The sequence below is a fragment of the Rattus norvegicus genome, chromosome 2 (assembly GCF_021556685.1).
Source record: "Rattus norvegicus strain SHRSP/BbbUtx chromosome 2, alternate assembly SHRSP_T2T, whole genome shotgun sequence".
Classification (NCBI taxonomy): Eukaryota; Metazoa; Chordata; class Mammalia; order Rodentia; family Muridae; genus Rattus; species Rattus norvegicus.
This window is the reverse complement of record NC_141535.1, coordinates 9,794,352-9,814,501: the sequence shown is the minus strand read 5'-3', so window position 1 is coordinate 9,814,501 and position 20,150 is coordinate 9,794,352. Positions and strand designations below refer to the sequence as shown.

The window sequence follows — 20,150 nt, the reverse complement described above, 5'->3', positions numbered from 1 at the left end:
TTTCCTCTCCTCTCCTCTCCTTTTCTCTCTCCTCTCCTCTCCTCTCCTCTCCTCTCCTCTCCTCTCCTCTCCTCTCCTCTCCTCTCCTCTCCCTCCTCTCCTCACCTCTCCTCCCCTCTCTTTCGCCCCTCTCTCCCTCCTTTTCTTTCTCTCACCCACTCTCCTCTTGCCCTATCTCTCCCCTTTCTTACATAGTCTACTAGTTGTCGCCCTTCCTCTTTCTCTCCCTCCTCCTTTTCTCTTTTACTCATTTCCTCTAGAAGAGAGAAGACTAAACTTGAAAAAAAGAGGAGGCACCCCCTCAGTATTCTTATCGTTAATATATATATATATATATATATATATATATATATATATGGTGTTTTTTTTTTTTTTTGGAGGGAGGGTGTTGGTTCCCGGCTGAAGAGCACTTATTTAAAATACTAAAAAAAGAACATTTTTGGGCGATCTCCAGGGTTTTTTAACTAGCTCTGTGTGTTATAGCAGAAGAAGCAGAAGAAGCAAGAAAGAGGAAAAGAAGAGGATTATTTATTCGACCTACTTTGGATGTCTCTCTCGCTTTCTCTTTTTCCTTTTTTTCTCAAGTATTTTCTTCTGATTTTTATTTTTTTTCCTATTTCGCTGTGAATTCGTCGCTGGCGTGAATTATCTCGTATTTTTCTCCCCCTTCCGTCACCTCCCGAAAGAAGAAGGCAGAGAGAACCCGGCGCCACCCGCACAACAAAAAGAGCAAAGTGTGTGATCTTCCTCGCCGGCTGCCTCCCGCTCTCCAGAGCTGCCTTCCTGAATGGCTGGCTGCGTCCGGCCCTGGACCTGGCCCCCCGACACCCGAGCGCCCTGATCGTCGCCGGCAGCTTCGCCCTGCGTCCTGCTCGACTCTCCCAGCTCCCCGCACTCTTGAAACCGGGCGAGGGCTCCCGCCGGGACAGCGGCGGAGGCGCGGGCAGCCCCGGCCTCGGCTCGCGCTCGGGCTGCGGCCCCGACTCCAGCTCGGACTCCCGCCCGGGCCCCAGCTCCTCCAGCGGCGCTCGCAGCGGCGGCCGAGGCTGCTCCTCCGGCGGCGCCTGCAGCCGCGACCTCCTCCTCCTCCTCCTCCGCCGCCGCCGCCGCCGCCGCCCTCGCCGCTTCCTCTATGTCGGCTCAGCCCGCGCTCTGCGCGTAGCCCCAGCGGCCGGCCGGCCGGCGGGCGGGCGGGCGGGCGCCGGGCGCGAGTGAGAGAGTGTGTGTGCGAGTGTGTGTGTGCGCGGGTGTGCGGGCGAGGCGGAGGGCGAGTGTGTGCGCGCGCCGTGGCCCATGCCCGCCGCCCCCGGCGCTGCGCCCCGCGCCGCTCCCGGCTGCCGCCTGTGCCATTTCTGATTTTGCAACTTGGGGAAGAAGAAAAAAGCGAGAGAAGGGAGCTCGCTCGCCGGGGGGTGGGGAGGGGGGAGAGAGAGCGCGGCCCCCCCAGGAACGGAGCGCGGGGGGGAGCGGGCGAGGGGAGCAGGGGTGTTGGGGGGGAGCCTGAGAGCCTGGGGGGGCTGCAAAAAGAGAGAAAGAAAACAGCAGGAACCACAACAAAACGCCAGCAGGGCGGGCGGGCGCGCAGCAGCAGCGGGGCGGCCGAGGCAGTAACGGCGGCGGCGGCGGCGGCGGCGGCGGCTCAGGCAGAGGCCGGTGCCCGGCTCGGGCTTGGCTCCGGCGACCCCGGGGTGCCCGGTGGGCCCCCCGCCCCCTCCCCCTCCCCCCTTCCCCTTCCCCTTCCCCTCCCAGCGCGCCCGCGCGCCCCGCGGCCCTCGGCGAGCAGCTCGGCTCCCCCCAGCGCTCCCCGGGCCCAAAGATATGGCAATGGTAGTTAGCAGCTGGCGAGATCCGCAGGACGACGTGGCCGGGGGCAACCCCGGCGGCCCCAACCCCGCAGCGCAGGCAGCCCGCGGCGGCGGCGGCGGCGAGCAACAGCAGGCGGGCTCCGGCGCGCCGCACACGCCGCAGACCCCGGGCCAGCCCGGAGCGCCCGCCACCCCCGGCACGGCGGGGGACAAGGGCCAGGGCCCGCCGGGTTCGGGCCAGAGCCAGCAGCACATCGAGTGCGTGGTGTGCGGGGACAAGTCGAGCGGCAAGCACTACGGCCAATTCACCTGCGAGGGCTGCAAAAGTTTCTTCAAGAGGAGCGTCCGCAGGAACTTAACTTACACATGCCGTGCCAACAGGAACTGTCCCATCGACCAGCACCACCGCAACCAGTGCCAATACTGCCGCCTCAAGAAGTGCCTCAAAGTGGGCATGAGGCGGGAAGGTGAATATTTCTTCTCTGCTTCTCTCCCTGCGCTTCGCCCGCCTCCCTGCTCTTTCTTTCTCTCTCGCCTTGGTGGCTATGGCTGTGGGGATGGGGCTCCTGTGGTCCCAGCCGGTCCGGCTTCCCATTCCTCGCTGCTTTCCTCCCCCAGCGTCCCCCACCCCACCCCCCCAGCTCGCTGCTGCTGCCTCCCCCTCCCGGCCTGCGCTCCTCTCCCGGGCTCCTCCACCCCTCCCGCTGCCTGCTCAAGATTGTGTCCCTGGGATCCAGAGCTGTAGCTTAAAAATCCCTCCCTTCCTCCGTTGGATGTGCTCCGTGTGTGTTTCGCTCCCGCTTGTGTGTGAGGATGCTAGGGGCTGTGCTGGCATGAACTTGGGAGGGGTGCTGATTTTCCGCAGAAAACCGTTTCTCTCTGTGTGTGTTTTTGGTTTTGTTTTTTCGTTTTTCCCATTCCACTTTCTCCTCCGCCTCATCGTATCTTTTATTTATAATGGGAGAGGACTGGGGCTGGAGGACCCTGATCCTTAGATTCATTGCTGCCACCATCCTTTAGGAAGCTTAGCTTGGAAAAAGAGGAGTGAGATTTATTGCACTTGTAGGTCTAATTAGGGGGAAGGGGGGCTTCTGGCCTGTTCACTGGCTCCCTCTCCTCTTCAGGGACCTGGGGCCGCCTCCTCCCGAGCTGTGGCCTTGTTTTCACCCCTATACTTTGAAAGGAAAGTTTGTGACTGAACCCTGCTTTTATAGTAGTGTCATTTTTAAAGCTTGATACTCGTTTTATTTCTTCATCAAACTCCACCCTCTGTTTAAATACTGCATACAAATTACAATTTACAACGGCATTTACCGATCCTTCTGATTTGGCTATAATGCATAAGCTGCAGCTGGCATGAGCTTCTGCATCGATGTGTGGGTTGTTTTTTTTTTTTTTAAGCACAACTTTTGATGTTGGATTTGGATATACTTCATGTTCATGTGGCATGAGATGGAACACTTTTTTTACAAATATATTTAGTGGTTTATAGTTAAAGTTTATCTCCTGACAATCATTAAAGATATAGTCAAATTAGTGAACCAGTCAATTTCGAAGAATGTAGATTACTTCTCCTTGTAATGGCTTAAAATTATATTTTATATACCACAAGAAAAGAAATTGGATTCCTTCAGATCTCAAGGAAGAGGCAAATATGATGACTTCATTTCTAGCTCCAGGGAGATTCTGCAGGCATCTGGGGGGGGGGGGGGCTTTGAATTGTGCTCTCATTTAATTGAAAAATAACTGCCAAGTTCAAAACTATAATTAGAAAAAGTATTCTAACCATTGTGTTTCAAGAGCGTAAACTGCACTGCAACTCTTGTTGGAAGTAGAACCAAAGAAAATAGAGCAGAGCCTGAGACAGGACAGCTCTGTGGACATGGACCTATCTCTACTAATTTGTTGGGGGGTGGCAGTTCAGTAGCCCTAACTTTCCCTAGCTTTGTCTTTGTTTACATGGCAATTTAAAATGCTGGCACTGTTGAAGTAAAACATACACATAAAAAAAAAACTTTGGTCAGCTTTAAGAACTCAAAGCATGCTTACGTTTTGCATGCAGATGGTTAATGAATCCAGTGTTTTTGCAGTTGCAAGCTCGTGCATTCACTGGGCAAAGCTGGCTGCAGGTTGCAGTGGCATCGCACAGGACAGACATTAATTATAGTTCCTACTTTTTTCAATAATGTTTGGCTACTGTAAGTTCAACTTTCTCTTGAAATTTTTACATGTTCTGTTGCTTTTAATAGTGAGAACTTTGTATGGGGTAGTCGGGAGGAGGGAAGGTGGGAGGAGGTGTGTATGATGTTTCTCGGGGTCCAAACTTGTAAGTGCTTAGTAAGATATGTAACTTGTATCTCTTTTAAAGATAATTCTGTAGCACTTTAGAGATTGTGGGAACATTTTATACACTTGCTGCATGTTTGCAAGTGAAGAGTGCACTAAGGTTTGTGGTTGGTACCACAGCCTTTCTCAGGTTTCACTTAAAAAAAAAAAAACCAACGTTGATTTGTATCATTCTGGAAGGTTGAATGGGGTTTCATTTATCTCTGTGTTGCTTCCTAGTAGCTGGGAGGTTGGGTGGTACTTTCTTACCCATCCTGAGCTAGGGGCCTTGCAGTCAGGCCTAGTTCTTCCCTGGCTGAAATAGCCAGGGATGTAGGCTATGGATGAACATATGGAGCCGGTGAAGGTAGATGACTTCACCCCAGATCTCCTGGCAGTGTGATCTGTGAGTAAAAACCAACAGGAGAAGATGCTTCGGGAGCGAGTGACTGAAGGAAAGAACTACATTGCGTTGGGTGTTCGCTGTGGCTCGGCGATGTTCACAAGCCCCCTGGATGCACATTGCCTCTTTTCTCTCTTTCTTTTTATCAGCGGTTCAGCGAGGAAGAATGCCTCCAACCCAGCCCAATCCAGGCCAGTACGCACTCACAAACGGGGATCCCCTCAATGGCCACTGCTACCTGTCCGGCTACATCTCCCTGCTGCTGCGAGCAGAGCCCTACCCCACGTCGCGTTATGGCAGCCAGTGCATGCAGCCCAACAACATCATGGGCATCGAGAACATCTGCGAGTTGGCCGCCCGCCTCCTCTTCAGCGCCGTCGAGTGGGCCCGCAACATCCCGTTCTTCCCGGATCTGCAGATCACCGACCAGGTGTCCCTGCTACGCCTCACCTGGAGCGAGCTGTTCGTGCTCAACGCGGCCCAGTGCTCCATGCCCCTGCACGTGGCGCCGCTGCTGGCAGCAGCCGGCCTACACGCCTCGCCCATGTCCGCGGACCGGGTCGTGGCCTTCATGGACCACATCCGCATCTTTCAGGAACAGGTGGAGAAGCTCAAGGCGCTGCACGTCGACTCTGCCGAGTACAGCTGCCTCAAAGCCATCGTGCTGTTCACGTCAGGTGAGGATGCGGTTGCGGGGAGGGCAGGCTGTGCGGTGAGCTGGCACTGGGACCGTGCGGCGGGCGCCTAGCTCCCTGCAGCTCCTGTGCCACCGCTGTCGCTGTGAGGCCGGGCCCTCGAGCCACCGTGGGCCTGCCCAGGGTCTGCAGCCCCGGTACGTGGATGTCGCCGGCCGCGCCGCTGCCATCTTGGGAGCGTAGTGGTGCTGGAGCGGAGGAGGCGCGGGTGAGGCCGGCGGCCTGGCCTGATGGATGGCCTGGACTCGGCGCGCCCCGAGAGCGAGGCGACTGTGTGTCTGGGGAGGCAGGACACTGGCTCATCTAGCTGCTGTGTGTGAGCTCTCTGCATGTGCGTGTGCGTGTGCATGTGCGCGCGCGTGTGTGAGTGTGTGTGTGTGTGTGTGTGTGTGTGTGTGTGTGTGTGTGTGTACAAGAGCTCAGTGTTTCTGGGGGAGGAACGATACAGAAGGAAGAAGAAAACGTGGGAAGGTGGCTTCCTAGTCTGCGTGGCACTCTCCTTGGATGAGTTTCCTGACAGAGAGACACAGACAGAGGCGGAAAGAGAAGAATACGCACAAATAAATCATAAATAATCCCGCTTTATTGCCTGATTTTCCCTTATCGGAAACCATTCATGTTTGCAGTTGCTGAGGTTATTGAGGGTCGTAAAAAAAAGAGAAAGAAAGAAAACGGATTCGATATAAACAAGAAAGATAAAAAAACAAAAGCAATACTGTAAAACCCGCAAGCATGAGAGGACTCCGGGCCGGGAGATAAATTTCATAGCCATGCAAACACACAAACACTGGAAATTTAAAAGGGATACCTTAAAAATATCAAATTAAGTGTAGGCGGTGGTAGCATGCATGTTAACAATCTCTCTTATGATAGATGGTTCAAATTAACTTCCAGGAAAGTGCATTAACGTTGCCTTTGAAGGGTTCTGGTCTAAGCCTGTGAGAACACTATCCGCTTTTTATTATTGGAACTTACAAGAGGGAAATATATACACACCAGGGACTGCAGGTAACGGAGAAATACAAACAAAGCCAGAAAGAACTCTGCTTGGGCAAAGCTGCTTACATGGGTCTTGAGCTCTGCCCATGATAAGTAAGGTTAGCTGCAATTTTACCACCGTTATTGACACTATTGTTTTTAATTCCTCGATTAGGAGAACAAATAAACCATTCTAATAAATCTATCCCAGAGCCAGGCCCTCCAAAAGCCAAATTAAAACCACTCGAGCAGAGATGGCAAAACTCTTTCCTTGTTGAAGAGTAAGCAGTGGGATAATCTATCAAGATTTCTCGACTTTCATGCATGGAGAATCATATTTACATTGTACTAAAATGACTCTTAAATTTGCACAATATTGTAATGTAGCAAGTGTAGTATTAAAATCAATCTGAACAGCAGATAATTTATTTAGACAAGAGCAGCTCATTTGTATGCAAGATGGCCAGAGCCTTGGACTTGCCGCCCCCTTTTACTTTCTGTGCAAATGCAGGTCTGCTAGCGAGGGAGGGAGTCATTCTCTGCAAGGGGATAAAGTGAAAAACTTAAAACAAATGGAAGATTTATTGAATAGCTTCCTCGGGGGTTGAATGCATGTTATCTTAATAAGTCTTCTTGATGGAAATGTGTTTCTCAAAAGTGACAAAGAGCCTGGGAAGCCGCGAGCAGAATCCTTTGACTCTGCCTGGCCCAGGCCTGGCTGGCTCTCCAATCCATTCCTTTAGCCAAATCCATCAGGAAAGGAGCCAGTGTAGAGAAGCTAGGGTTGTAAAATCCCACCCAATGAAGTGTCTTAAAGCAAAAGTGTGTGCCACGAAGCTGGACAGAGGTCTTCTCAGTAAAGGTCTCATCTCTCTTTTCCTTGTGCCCCTGAAGTTCTCTGAATACCGTTGACTTTGCTGATCCGGTGCCATTTCCCCCGGGGGGGGGGGGCTATGATCGTGTGGGTTGTGGGAACATTGTGGAATTATGCACGCTTTGCTTTTACATTTTCCATCCTAGAGCATTCCTGTGAAAAGTTCCTTCGTTTAAAAATAAAAAAAGTTTTCCAAGGGAGTTTTTTGAACCAAGACTTTAAGGTGCAAGGGATGCTAAGACATGAACAATAATGTTATTTTGTTGGAAAGTCACAGACAGAATATCTGAAAATGGAAATAGAGCTGTCAGTAGTAACTCACCCCCCTTCACCCACCCCCTTTCATACAGCACATTTCCACTTTTGACTAAACTTGTTTTGATTGCTAGCCAGAAGGGAGTTCGTGGGAAGAAGGCTTCCCTAAGTCACCCAACTTTAAGCAAACTTTGAATGATGGAGAAGACAGTTTTAGACATATTGTCCAATATGGCTTGTCCTGGCTAAGTGTTTGAAGCTGGCATGAGGGTCCCCCGTGGTGGTTTTTACATTTGGCCTCCGGATGGTATGTTTAATTCTTAATATTCTGGACAGCATCCAAAGACTAGGTCATGACCTGAACTTACTTTGAAAAAAAAAGTCTTTAATTCATACACCTAAATATTCCTTCAAATAAATGAGACAGACTCTGAAAAGAGCCATCTAGTTAACATAAATACAATAAATCCATTTTCTGCACAATAATAACTTTGATTTCTAGTTATGGCAGCTGATTACATCTATATTTCCTGAACACTAAACTCTACTGAGTGCACAACATGAAATACATTCTCTGCGCTACAAAGGCTAAGCCGGGAGGGCCTGAGCAGTAATGGTTATTTATTTACATAATTTCTTTTCCTTATACTGTAGAAGAAATATTAAAGGTTCCCACATTGACAATACCATATAAAAAGTGAGACAGGGATTTCGTATGTTCTCTCTCCTTTTCTTATCTGGAGTATAATTCATGGGGGCAAATATGTACTGAATTACAGCCTTTGCCCACTTCTCTTTACCATCACAACCCACCAATTGATTCAAACACTTGTCCTGTCTGTGTACAGCTGGGAGAATCCTGCTGCATAGGTGAATGATTAGGCAGTGTGTGAAGCTGGGCCAAAACTAGACTCATGATGGTAAAGGCCACCAGGAATAGCTGACTGGTAACAGAGGCACCCTCAACCCCAGTCACTCCATTTCAAAGGTGAAAGGCCGTGAAAGCAGTCGGTGTAGGACCCAAGTGTACCGGTCTGGGCTTCCCCTTGGAGTTGCCTAGGGGATGAGAAAGGGACCCTAATGTTTTACTGATTTAAGGACATGTCAAACAGATATTTAGGGGAAAATCTGTTAGGATATCAATGCGACTTTCTCATATTGTGTTTTCTGTGCCTGAGACTATCCCATGATGTGAGGACAGAAAATGTATGCAACACAAGATATATGTAAATACATCACACACAAGTCTGTGTGGTGGCCATTCAGCAAGACTATGCTAGAAAGCAGGCCCAAGGGCTGACCTCTGAGTCCCCTCTCTATGCACTAAAGCCTCCAGGTGCTCCTGTCCTGTCCTTGCTGGCCGTAATAATCTCCCTGGTGTCCCAACTTGGACCAGTATGGATGCACTGCACCAGCTGGATGAAGTAATTAGACATCTGAGAGGAACCCAGTTTGGACCTGAGGTCAAAGGAGACTTGCCTCAGAAGTTCTTGAATTATCACTAGTTTTATTTAAATATTTGCTTGAGGCCATACCCTTGTAGATGAAGGTGGCAGACTGCTTTGTGAAGCCTAGTTCTTGAACCAATACACAGCACGGAAACAGCAGACAAAAAATTTGCTTTGAATAATTTGTTTTCTTAGGGTCACACTTCCCCATTATACAATGTTCTGTTACAGGTGTTGTCATACATAAATCCCTTCCCAGATCTATATATTAGCAAATGCTGTCTTTGATCTCTGGCCAACCTTCTGACTGGCTAAGGGTTCCTCTGATCTTCCTGTTTTTAAAACATGCCTTATTTTTATTAAGAAATAACATAGGAAATGAGAGGGAAGGGCCACTGTTTCTCTGACTCCATGTTCCTGTCCATTCGCTTGGCCCTGGTTAGTGGGTACAGGATAATCTGCTGTCTTGAAATATTTTTAGACGACCCAAAAGAGCTTTGGTTGGTTTGAAATAACCACAAAGGGTTTCAGTTGCCATTATTGTATAAAGTGCCATGTCCACTTCTCCCTTGGTCCTGCTATAGGAAACCTATCTTCCCCCACATTCCTCCTAATTCCCTACACCCCAGTTCTGAGACAGAAGCGTCAGCTGCCTCTAGCCTAGCTTCGTGTCTGATCGCTGAAGATGTTTCCTTTCTGCAGCCTGGAGTAACTGAACCATTTCTCCTGATTATTATATGGCTTACAGAGATGGGACCAATTTTCAATTACTTGATCTAAGGAAGATAGAAGGTCCACTCTCACTGAGAATTTGTTGCAGGGCTCTATCCTGCATATATAGTTGATCTCAAATCCTATATTGGTATAGTATGGGCTTGATCTGATTCTCCGTTCTGCCAGCTTGTGATTCCCCATCCCCACCCCACCCCACACCCGCCCCTGCACCGTGTATTCACTACACAATATAGATTCTCCTTGAACTTGCAGGTTTCGGTCATTTGGGTTTGGTGGAGGGAGGCTCCTAGAAACCTTTAAAAACTGTTTCCAAGGCTGCATATTTCTTCAGGGGTTCCAAGCACTCCAAAATCGAGGGGCGGGGAAGGCAAATGTTTTTCTTCCAGAAATATGCTCCCCTGCAGGAAAAAAACAAGTTGCAACACACAGCAAACATGGATTCAACCATTGTGCATTATTTAATCCAAAGGTGAAAGAAGGGAAACAAAGCCAGGATGTACCTCTGTGTGCCCGTGCATCTCTCTCCTGTTCTCCTAGGCTTGGTGAAACTTGGATTTATTGTTATTTGTATAGAGGATGGGAAAAGGAAGGCAAAGAGGCATGGAGGGGGAAGAGGTTCTTTTCCTTTTCTTCTACTTCCTCTTCCTTTTTTCCTCAACACATTAATGGTTTGTATGCCTTTACTGCTCACTCACCTAACAGTCTGTCCCTTTCCCTGTCTCTCCCTCCTGTGGCTGCTCTGACAGATGCTTGTGGCCTGTCGGATGCTGCACACATCGAAAGCCTGCAGGAGAAATCGCAGTGTGCACTGGAGGAATACGTGAGGAGCCAGTACCCCAACCAGCCCAGCCGCTTTGGCAAACTGCTGCTGCGATTGCCCTCTCTTCGCACAGTGTCCTCTTCTGTCATAGAGCAGCTCTTCTTCGTCCGTTTGGTAGGTAAAACCCCCATCGAAACTCTCATCCGAGACATGTTGTTGTCAGGGAGCAGTTTCAACTGGCCTTACATGTCCATCCAGTGCTCCTAGACCTTGGGTGTTTCCCACCTGCCCCTGCACCCCCTAACTCCCTAGAGACTAAGCGGACTCACCCTGACCAAGGACTCAAAAGCCTTTGGGGATGCTGGTATGATGGCAGGCCAGGCAGAGGGGAGGAGGGCTGTGGACAGGAGCGGCCCACTCTGCAGGAATGCAACCTGAGCTGCAAACCATGAGAGAAAGAGACTCATTTAGGATCTGATCTGTAAGTACATTGAAATGGAAAGAAAAAGAACCTCCTGTCTGATGAGAAAATGGAAAAAAAAGATTTGGAGGAGAGGACCATGAGAAATGTAATAAAATAGAAGGACTCTGATGGACCTTCCAGGATTTACTGTGGATGGATGTGGATATATTCTGTACAGAAAACTACCCATATGGAAGTGGACTGAATCCTATGTAGAGACACACACTGAACATTGTTATTCATTTTGTAAAATACTAGTCTTTATTTTCATTTTTGTAAAATTTAAACATCGTATGCGCATAAACAAAAATGAACAAGAATTAGGGGGAAATAACATTTTCCAAATAATTATAAAATATTTGTCCTGTGTCTATGTATCTATATCTGTTTTGTATTTTTTTCTGGTTCCAAACCAGATTTCCTGTGATTCTATACTAATAATTTTTGATATAACCCTTTGCTTCTTATAATGAGTGCGATATATGTTGTCGAGGCTGTTCTTCAAGAATTAAAATTGAAGTGAAAATTTAAACAAAAATAAAAGAATTTAGCAAAACCCATGTGTCTGGTTGCTTGACCTATACCCAGGAGCAAGAGAAGCTCCTGGATAATTTGTGGATAATTGAGTATTGTTAGAATCTGGATTGTTGAAAGGGAGAGGAGACTTTTAAGGTTCAGACTAAGTCGGTTGCATCTGTTTCTTAGGCCAGTCACTGTATCTCTTTTGTAAAGCTGAAGAAAAGACCAGGCTGTGTGAGTGTGATGGGGTAAGAGGGAAAGGCTTGGCCTTGGTGGCAGACAGAAATCTTTTTAATTTCTCTCCGATGACAGCTCTGTATCAGAGGCCAGGGGAGGCTGGATTGCATTTGAGGCACAATTTCTAGGCACATAGGCCTTCAGTGACTCAGTGTCAGCTCACCTAGACTGTGGGAAAGTTTCTAAGCTTGGTTTGCAAAGGTTTCATGGCAGGCTTTGGGGAGGGGGTGAGGAGGGCTACTCAAAGCTGTTCAGTCTGGATTGACTGGACTATCAGCTCTAGGTCTTTCTTCTCCCTGCCTCTGGGCAAGGACTGAGGCATCAACACCATGAATTTTGACTTTGCTTCTCTTATGTGTTCCTGGAGTTCTGCCCACCTGTGGTTAGTTTGCCTCTCTTTCAGGCTCTTGTCAGGGGGCTTCCCAGTAGGATCTGGAGCTCTCCAGTTGGGAGGGGGGTGGATGAACAGAAGCACCTCCCAAAACACACTTATGGTACTTAGAAGCTGAACTCAGAAACTAGGACTAGGTGTCAGGAAGCCCAGCTGGACTGGGTTCTTGCACAAGTGCCAAATGGGTCCTAGGGGCCATTGGAAACTTGATACCTCTCCTAGAGGCATCTAACTGGGCATGCATTGAGGTGAGGGGCAAGCTCTGTGACAGCTTTCAGAGTATGAATGTTTTATGGAATCTGAGCCAGAGCTGTGAAAACACATACTGCCAAGGGAGCTCTTCCTTAACATACTAATAAAGCCAGATCTTTAAAAATAACACCCCTCACCCCCCCCACACACACACACACCAGTCCCTGGTCCTAGACAGACTTAGATGAGGGAAGATCTCACTTTTAGCCATCCATAATCTTGTGCTTTCTCTACGCTGTCTGAAAGTTTCCAGGTTCCCAAAACTCTTAAGCACGCCCCACATACTTCACATTTAGAGCACAGCTCAGCATCTATGGGGTGGGATGCTGCGGTAGGTCCATGGTCTTCAAACTGGGTCACTAGGGGACTAGCTAAACTGCACACCTAGGGAGGCTGAGCCTTAATTCACTTTCCTACAGACCAGAGACCCAGGCAGAGGGGACGGAGAGGTAGTTCTGTTTAATGCAGTAGCCTCCTAGGAAGTATTGGGAACTCTCTTGTACTGGCCAGTGGCAGAGTGTGGGTTCAAGGGTGGGCTGCAGCTAAGACGCTAAGGGGGAGGGGAGCGGAGCTGCCAGGAGAGTTCACCGATCTTTCCTGCCTTCTGGAAATGAGAGGAAAATATATTCATTACAATGTGATCCCTCTGATGAAAACAGATAAACATTTTTTTTGTAGTTCTGAAATGTATGTTCCAATTAATTTCAATATGGAGGCCCAAGCACAAAACACCCAGCACAGAGAAAGGTGGACAGCATGTGTCCAAGAGGTACAAGGCACTTACTTCCTCAGGTTTCCATGGTGTGAGGGGTGATATGACTTTTGCTGCCTGGGCTCTGGAGAGTGCTTGTGATCTGAGAATTTCAACGACTTTTGTAATCCTGTGCCCAATTTCCCAGCCAATCCAGACATGGAAAGATAAGCTGACCTCTCTCCAGGGCACTTCCAGCAGCCAGGAAACCCAGGGCTGAGTGTGAAAGAGGAGTCAAGGATACCTGTGTGCCCACTGGCCTGTTTGGAGATTCTGGGCAGTATCTTCCCCCATCCCCGACCTACCTGCAATATGCACCGAGGAAAACTTGTGTTTCTGGAACCAAAAGTCTAGATCTCCTTTCTAAGATAGACTAGGACTCCTAGAGACCCAGAGGTCAGGTCAGGGCACAGAAACCACACCCACTTACACTCAAATCCGATCTCCCTGAGGAAATGTTGAGGAACCAAGACTGCGGCCCCTAAGCTGTGAGGAATCCTAGTTATAACCAGGAAGCACCCTAGGGAAAGTGTCCTAGGTTTCCTGGCTGGCCTTGGTGGGTATATAAGGGATCAGGCCAAAGGCTTCAGGGCTTTCGGTGCTGAGAACAGGCTACAGTAGTAGCCGGACTATCTAAGTTGCGATCATCTTGTGCTTTCTCGGGTTCAGGTAATTTCTGTGGTCCCGGGCCTGAACAGGAGACTTAGGTGGAGAAGGTGGGAACCTTTTCTGCCTGAGTGGCCAGCTAGAGGCCACACCGTATTGAGCTACTTTTGTGCTAGGCGCCAGGGGGAGCCACCGCAGCAGGGTGTGAGTCTGGAGGTCATTCTGGAGGCGTACCAGCTTCTAGTTTCAAAAATTGGGGAAATGGAGACTAGTTAACGGAGTGTGGGAAACCACGGATTCCCCAGAATCAGTGGAAACAGAAGCAACCCTTGTAAAGTGAATTCTTTCTCTAAATTACCACGGCTTAGGAAGGTGCAATGCTCCTTTTTAATCCAAACACATGGCTGGGCAGCGAAGAACTTCAGTGACTTTGAGGTAGGTTTAAACTATCTTAGCTGAAAATATTCGAAAGTTACTTTCGGAGAAATCGCTAGGGGACGAGGCTGTGCCTTCACAGAGCATAGGACAAGGCAGAATGAGAAGGTGTGGTCTTTGACACACTCCATTCTTCCTGAACCATTTCTAACTTCGGACCAGGCTGGGTGAAAGAAAACCCAGAAACGGAGACGTGGGTCCTTTCCTATTCACCTTGCTCTTCTCGAAAGCTACCCTCCTTAGTAGAGGTTTGAGGTCTTAGTAGGGTCCTGAGACTTCACTGACCAGCCTTGCTAGGAACACTGGAGAGCTGCAACACAAGCTCTTTAGGGTAGTGCAAAAAAAAAAAAAAAAGTGTAGTTTGGAAAATGTTCTTGCGTAGGCAGCCCTTATATTTCCTACTGTCTGCCTCATATTTGGTGAGCTCTCCGGTCCCTTAGAACAAATTACCTGATTGTCCTGTAAATAGAAGACCATAAGAAGCATGTGAAGGGAGGGAAGGGGGCAGAAGTGGGAACCAATAAAACTCTTGTTAAGGGGACTGACTGTTCAAGGTCCCTGGGCCTTTTTACTTGGGAAGCCAAAAAGTCGTATTCCTAAATGAGTTAAAGACCCATTTACCTCTGTCGTCTCCTATTCATCAAGCCACAAGTTGAGAGTTCCTAACATGAAACTATTTGTTTGCTTACACAACCAGCTGGGTGCAATTTCACGTCTGAGATATCTATCTGAAAGCGCCTCTCATTTATTATCTCTTCTTGTCAGGAAATCCATTTTCTAACTTCCCCTCCCCCTTCGGAGTTTGTTTGTTTGTTTGTTTGTCGTCGGACTTTGCTTGGGAAGACCCTTTCCCCAGGGAGCAGCGGCTCCGGACTCAGGTTCCGCTGGGTCCAAGATTTTGGACCAGAGAATAGCAACGATGACTGCTTCTGACCCCAAAAGCTTGAAGAGCAAGGGGTGGAGTGGGTGGTGGGTGGATCAGACCCAAAGTTGCTGAGTAGCCTTCTTTTCTTCTCCCTGCTAACTCTCTCCATGAAAGCTTCAACAACCTGAGCAACGTACAGAGGTAGGTGGAGGATAGGGAATAAAACGTGGAGTCTTTTCTGCAGATCGGGGCTAGAAATTTGGATTTGAGAGATACTTTGACAAAGCCTCACCTGGTTCCAATTGGCCAATTTCTCCTTCTGGGGCCGATCGCAGAGTAACCAAGATGTAAATAGTAGTGTGATGGGTTGGGGGGGAGGGGGCAATGCATTTATTGTGTGTGTTGAGGGGAAAAGACTGCACATGGTTTCAATTTTGAAGCACAAAGAAATAACATGCAATGCAGAAAATAGGTTTATGAATGTAATTGAGAGGAAAGAAAACAATTAACACGGTGGAAGGTTGCACATCAGAATCCCCACCCCTTGCTTTCACTTCTGTCTGAATTTGAGAAATCCGGATCATGCAGAATAGAGTGGATCTAGGCAGTTGGATCCTGCTGACAAGAGAACCCCTGATGGGAATCTCAGTGATAGCTAAATAATGTTGTCTATACATCTTCCAAATTGTTAAGGCCTCATCTAACCAGCTGAAAGCAAGGGATCAAATCCCCAAGTCTAAACTATAGAATACCCCCAATTGTGAAGAAGAGAAGAATGTGTGTGTGTGTGTGTGTGTGTGTGTGTGTGTGTGTGTGAGAGAGAGAGAGAGAGAGAGAGAGAGAGAGAGAGAGAGAGAGAGTTTCTATCTAAGGGGTTTCTTTAAGACAGGCCAAGCTAGTCTCTGCAAGCTAAGCTATTGTGTTGATTTAGGAAGACATTTGCTGTATATAACATTTAAGGCTGATAATATCATTGCACAGCCAGATAAATAAAGCTTTGGCCTAATGGTGGGGTCAGCGATCGATCTCTGGGCTCAGAGGAAAAAGGCGAGAGAGACAGAGGTCGGGCAGGATGCTCTGTCTGTGTGCCTGTCAGCCAGCTTGCAGGACCCCAGTGTGTGTGAGCATCAGTGTGTGAGAAAGCAAGAACCAAGTCTTGAGCTGGCCAAGAGGCTTATTAGCATTCCTAACCCATGGACCTGTGCTGACAACTAACAGAGATAGTCCTCTCACCACCAGGCCTGTTCTCCTTTTGTCTTCAGATCTGCAAGAGGGAAGAGAAAAATATTTCTCAGTAGAAGCTGGAGCCTGAACTTCTTATGTGATTGTTAAGAGATTCGGGGTGTGTGTGTGTGTGTGTGTGTGTGTGTGTGTGTGGGAGAGAGAGAGAGAGAGAGAGAGAGAGAGAGAGAGAGAGAGGCCTACCAGCATTTTGCATCATCTTTCAGCCTGCTTTTAATAACTTTATTTTTGTTGTTGCTTTTCTCTCATTGTGTAACACGCTTATGGAAAGTCCAAGTTTAAAAGAAAGAGATAATCGTCCTGGAAATGCTTTGCCCTTCCTCCTTGTTGAGCAGGAGCGGGATGGACGTGTTTGGCTCCCGTACACTGGGTTTGCTGGGACCCAGCACATGGGCCGCTCGAGCTTTGTTTCTCTGCTTTCTTCTGCTCCGTTTGGTATCGTAGGCGCCCTGCTTATTAGTTCATATTCCTTCCCTATTGTTTTAAGGTAAAGTACATTTTTCAACAGTCCCATAGACTTTAACTTCTCATTAACTCAGGAAAACATAATTGTAAAATTATACTCACTTTTGCAGTTTTAACTCTCCTTTTACTTATGGGTGGGTTTTTTTTTTTAAATTAGGTCTCCCACAGACAAATATGAATCTACCTTATCATCCCACATTCTGTTCCTTGAACTTCACAGAGCAGGCCAGATAGCTTTGCACTGGAGTATACAAATTATCCCATGTTGACAGATGTTTGTCACTTAGTAACTTCTTACAGCTCCCTCCTCCTCCCCTGGGCCTTCTTTCTAGCCTGCTTTGTTGTTTTAAAATATGCACGTCTCTCGCTGGAATGCTAGTCACGAGTGCAAACTTTGTGTCCAACCTCCCACATGAAGTGATTCTGTTAGAAGAAACTGGATATGTCTCAATCTGCACTTCACTCAGAGCCTCTTGGTCCTGGCCACTCACTCACTGGTCCAGGATCCAAAGTAACTCAGCAGAAACAAACTCCCAACTAAAAATCCCCTCGAATGTCTCCCAGGGAAGAAATATAGCTCCTATAATTACAGGAGGCCACCGCTGGAGGGGAATGCAGCCCGCAGCCAAAACCAAAGAAAGTAAGAATTGTATTTATTTGCTGACTGAGCCTGGATTGTCACGGCACACTGAAGTCTCGGGTTTGTTCTGAGTGTACAGGTGAGAGGGGTAAGGGAAGAGGAAAGGGAAGGGGTGGGTGACAAGAAGTAGGAATATTGAGAGAGACCAGGCCAACTGGGAGAAGGTGATCTCTGTGGGATCACATACAGTCAGTTCCTATCAGTGGATTTGAGAAAGAAAAAAAAAAAAAAAGCAAAAACTTGTAGCTGACTAATATGGGGTGGGGGAGCTCAGAAGAGACGAGAGTGTAATTATAGTAAACGCTTAAATACGGGGTATCATCAGGAAAGAGAAGACTCGAGCTGTTTTCCTCAGAAAAGTAATGTGACGGGGACATTATTAGCTGTGCTGCGTGTGGCAATTCAGTGTGTGGGGGGTGGGATTATGGAGGAACGATCCAGAGAAGGGAAGTTCCGGGGTGCAAACCAAAACTGCCTTGTAGCCAGGAGTCCTCTAGTCGCCTTGTAGAGGTTGCTTGGACGTTGTGGTGCGGAATCCTCCCTAGAAGTTGTGCTCTTTGAATCTCATTTCCCCTGGTTTTATCCGAAAGAGCTGATTTTGCCACTAGACTCCTGCACAGGACTATTCAGCTCCCCACCTTCTCGACCACCCCACAAAAGGGAGCGGTGGCGGTTACTAGCTTCAGAACAGAAGAAGTACCCATGCTGGGCGGCTCATTTCGATTAAAAAGGCAAAAATTTAGCACTGATGCAAAACACATGATCCCCCCCCAAACAGTTACTTTCTTTTACTGATGTGAAGTGACGTCAGCAATGCCTGCCCTATCCCCTTGGAGAGTAGGGGAAGAGGAGGAGGGGTTGGAAGATGGGAGCAGGAGAGAAGCTAGGGAAAATGAGAAAGAGGAGCTGCGACAAGAGGAAGGGGTGCGGGGAGGGGCAGATAATGGGGATGTACACTTGACACGTTTTAGCCAAAATTCCACCAAAAGTGGCAAAACCCGATGTTTCCGAAGGCGACTGATTGAACACCTCTCCTTGCTCCCACCCAATCTACATGTTCTAACATATGGGAAGCTTACGGGCCCCGTGCACTTATAGAAGCCGATAATGCATTAGCTCTCAGCAATATTTACAGCGCCGCTTTTAATACACACCAGATGGTTCGCGACTGTGCCGCCTCAGCCAGCTCACTCCTCGGTTTTACTCGGCGGCACTTTGTTGCAATTACACTCCATGCTGAGACCAATTTTATTGGTGACCTATTTTTCATATTTGCAGCATTTTATGTTAAAGCCCTTCTCTCTGGCCTTTTTGTAAAGGGCAGCACTCGGGAAGGGAGAGTTTAGGATGGCGGTGTTGAGGGGCTGTGGAGTTGAATATTAATATTTATCACGATGTTACATACCTCGGGTTTAAGTGAGCAAACCAGATAGACATAAGTACTCCGGTCATTATGTTTGCCAGACCCCCACGGACTGTCTACACGGCGTACTTGCCTCGGAGTCAATACATTGGGCCATAAATATTGTATTCCATTAATTATCACGCCACTGGTTTATCCTGGGCGCCAGCGTCCTCGAGCGACTCAGGGCAAGTGAGGACGCTTCCGGAGCGTACTTCTCGGCTGGGAACCCCGCTGAAATTTCCGCGGTGCCTGGGAATTCCCAGCTCCGTCGGCCTGGGGCGGGACCTGGAGGGGGGAAAGCTGAGGGGGAGGGCGGGGCGGCAGAAGAAGGCCCCAGCCGCCAGGAGCGCTCTGTACCTGTTATCTTGCCACGCAGAAGGCCTCAGGGAGAATCCCATTTGGCACGCTGGGAAAGGCTTTCAACTTTATCTCCCACCATGTAAATATCCCCCAGTGCCCGATTGGGGGACATTGTTTTGCACAGAACAATATAAATATCCCATTTTCTACAGCACAGGTGCGTCTTCTTTCCCAAACTCTGGGCTTTTTCCCCCCTCATCTTCCGTCGTTTAACTAACTCTTTATGCCCCTCCCCTGTTTAAAAAAAACACAGATGTTTACTTTATTGATATAACCTATATCGTGGTTAGGCGGAGAATAATAAGTTTCAACTAACAGTCATTTAGCAAATAAAAGAGGCGTGCTGGATGCCTTCCAATGTTACACATGTACTTGGTCATAAAATGATACGTGAAAAAATTAACATCTGCTTTCCAAAAATAAAGTGTGCCAAGTAGCTTTTTATGAATGCTTTCCTCATTTTAGAAAGAAATATGGAGAGATAAACTGACACCCAGGTGATTAGCATATTTATAATAGTTTTAGAGCTTAAAGGTTGCTTCTCCACACAAGCCATTTCAAATCTATCTTAAAAACTACTTAACCCTAAACATATTTAAATTCTGAAGATCATTCCATATTTTACTATTTAAAGAGGAATTTACTGTAAGTGAAGTGTGTATCCAGGCAGAACTATATGTAAAGCCAGCTTCATGGCCTCAGTGCAATAGAAGCTCATGCCCATCTTGTGTTTACCTCAGCAAGGTTCCCAGACCCTTAGGAAAGCAGGTCTGGGCAGTTTAGTTGGCTTCTTTTTGTCGTCTAATTCCACTATTAGGAAATGAGGCCTAACTTTGAATTATTTCATTAGGGTTTGGCCTTTTGGGGGATGGGGTGGGAACCATAATTATTAGTGCCTTTTTATTTATTATTATTATTATTACTATTATTATTATTATTATTATTATTATTATTATTATTTCTACAGTAAATGGCTAGGTTTTGTTGCTGCTGCTGAATAAGCTGCTAGGATGTCTTGCAGATGTCCCACTTAGAGCAGACCTGACCCTCTCTTTCCTCCCATGTAAGTCACCTAAAGTCTCAGCAGCAGTCCATTTGCTCATGGCCCATACTCTGTAAGTGTCGGATATATCCTTTGAAATTTCTACCTGGTTGCACACACGTGCATACACCACACACTCTACACACACACACTCCCACCCACTGAGTCGTTGAGCCTTGTGCAGGACTGCAGCGGGAGA

The 20,150-nt window shown here is 48.0% G+C and overlaps 1 protein-coding gene across 1 annotated transcript; it reads left to right on the top strand.

Moving 5' to 3' along the window:
• The first annotated feature begins 1,550 nt into the window (after nt 1-1,550).
• Nr2f1 (nuclear receptor subfamily 2, group F, member 1) lies at nt 1,551-11,297 on the top strand. The gene is made up of 3 exons (NM_031130.2): nt 1,551-2,272; nt 4,683-5,210; nt 10,265-11,297. Exons 1-3 carry the CDS (start codon nt 1,819-1,821, stop codon nt 10,543-10,545), a joined length of 1,263 nt encoding a protein of 420 aa, NP_112392.2. The 5' UTR covers nt 1,551-1,818; the 3' UTR covers nt 10,546-11,297.
• Nucleotides 11,298-20,150: the final 8,853 nt, after the last annotated feature.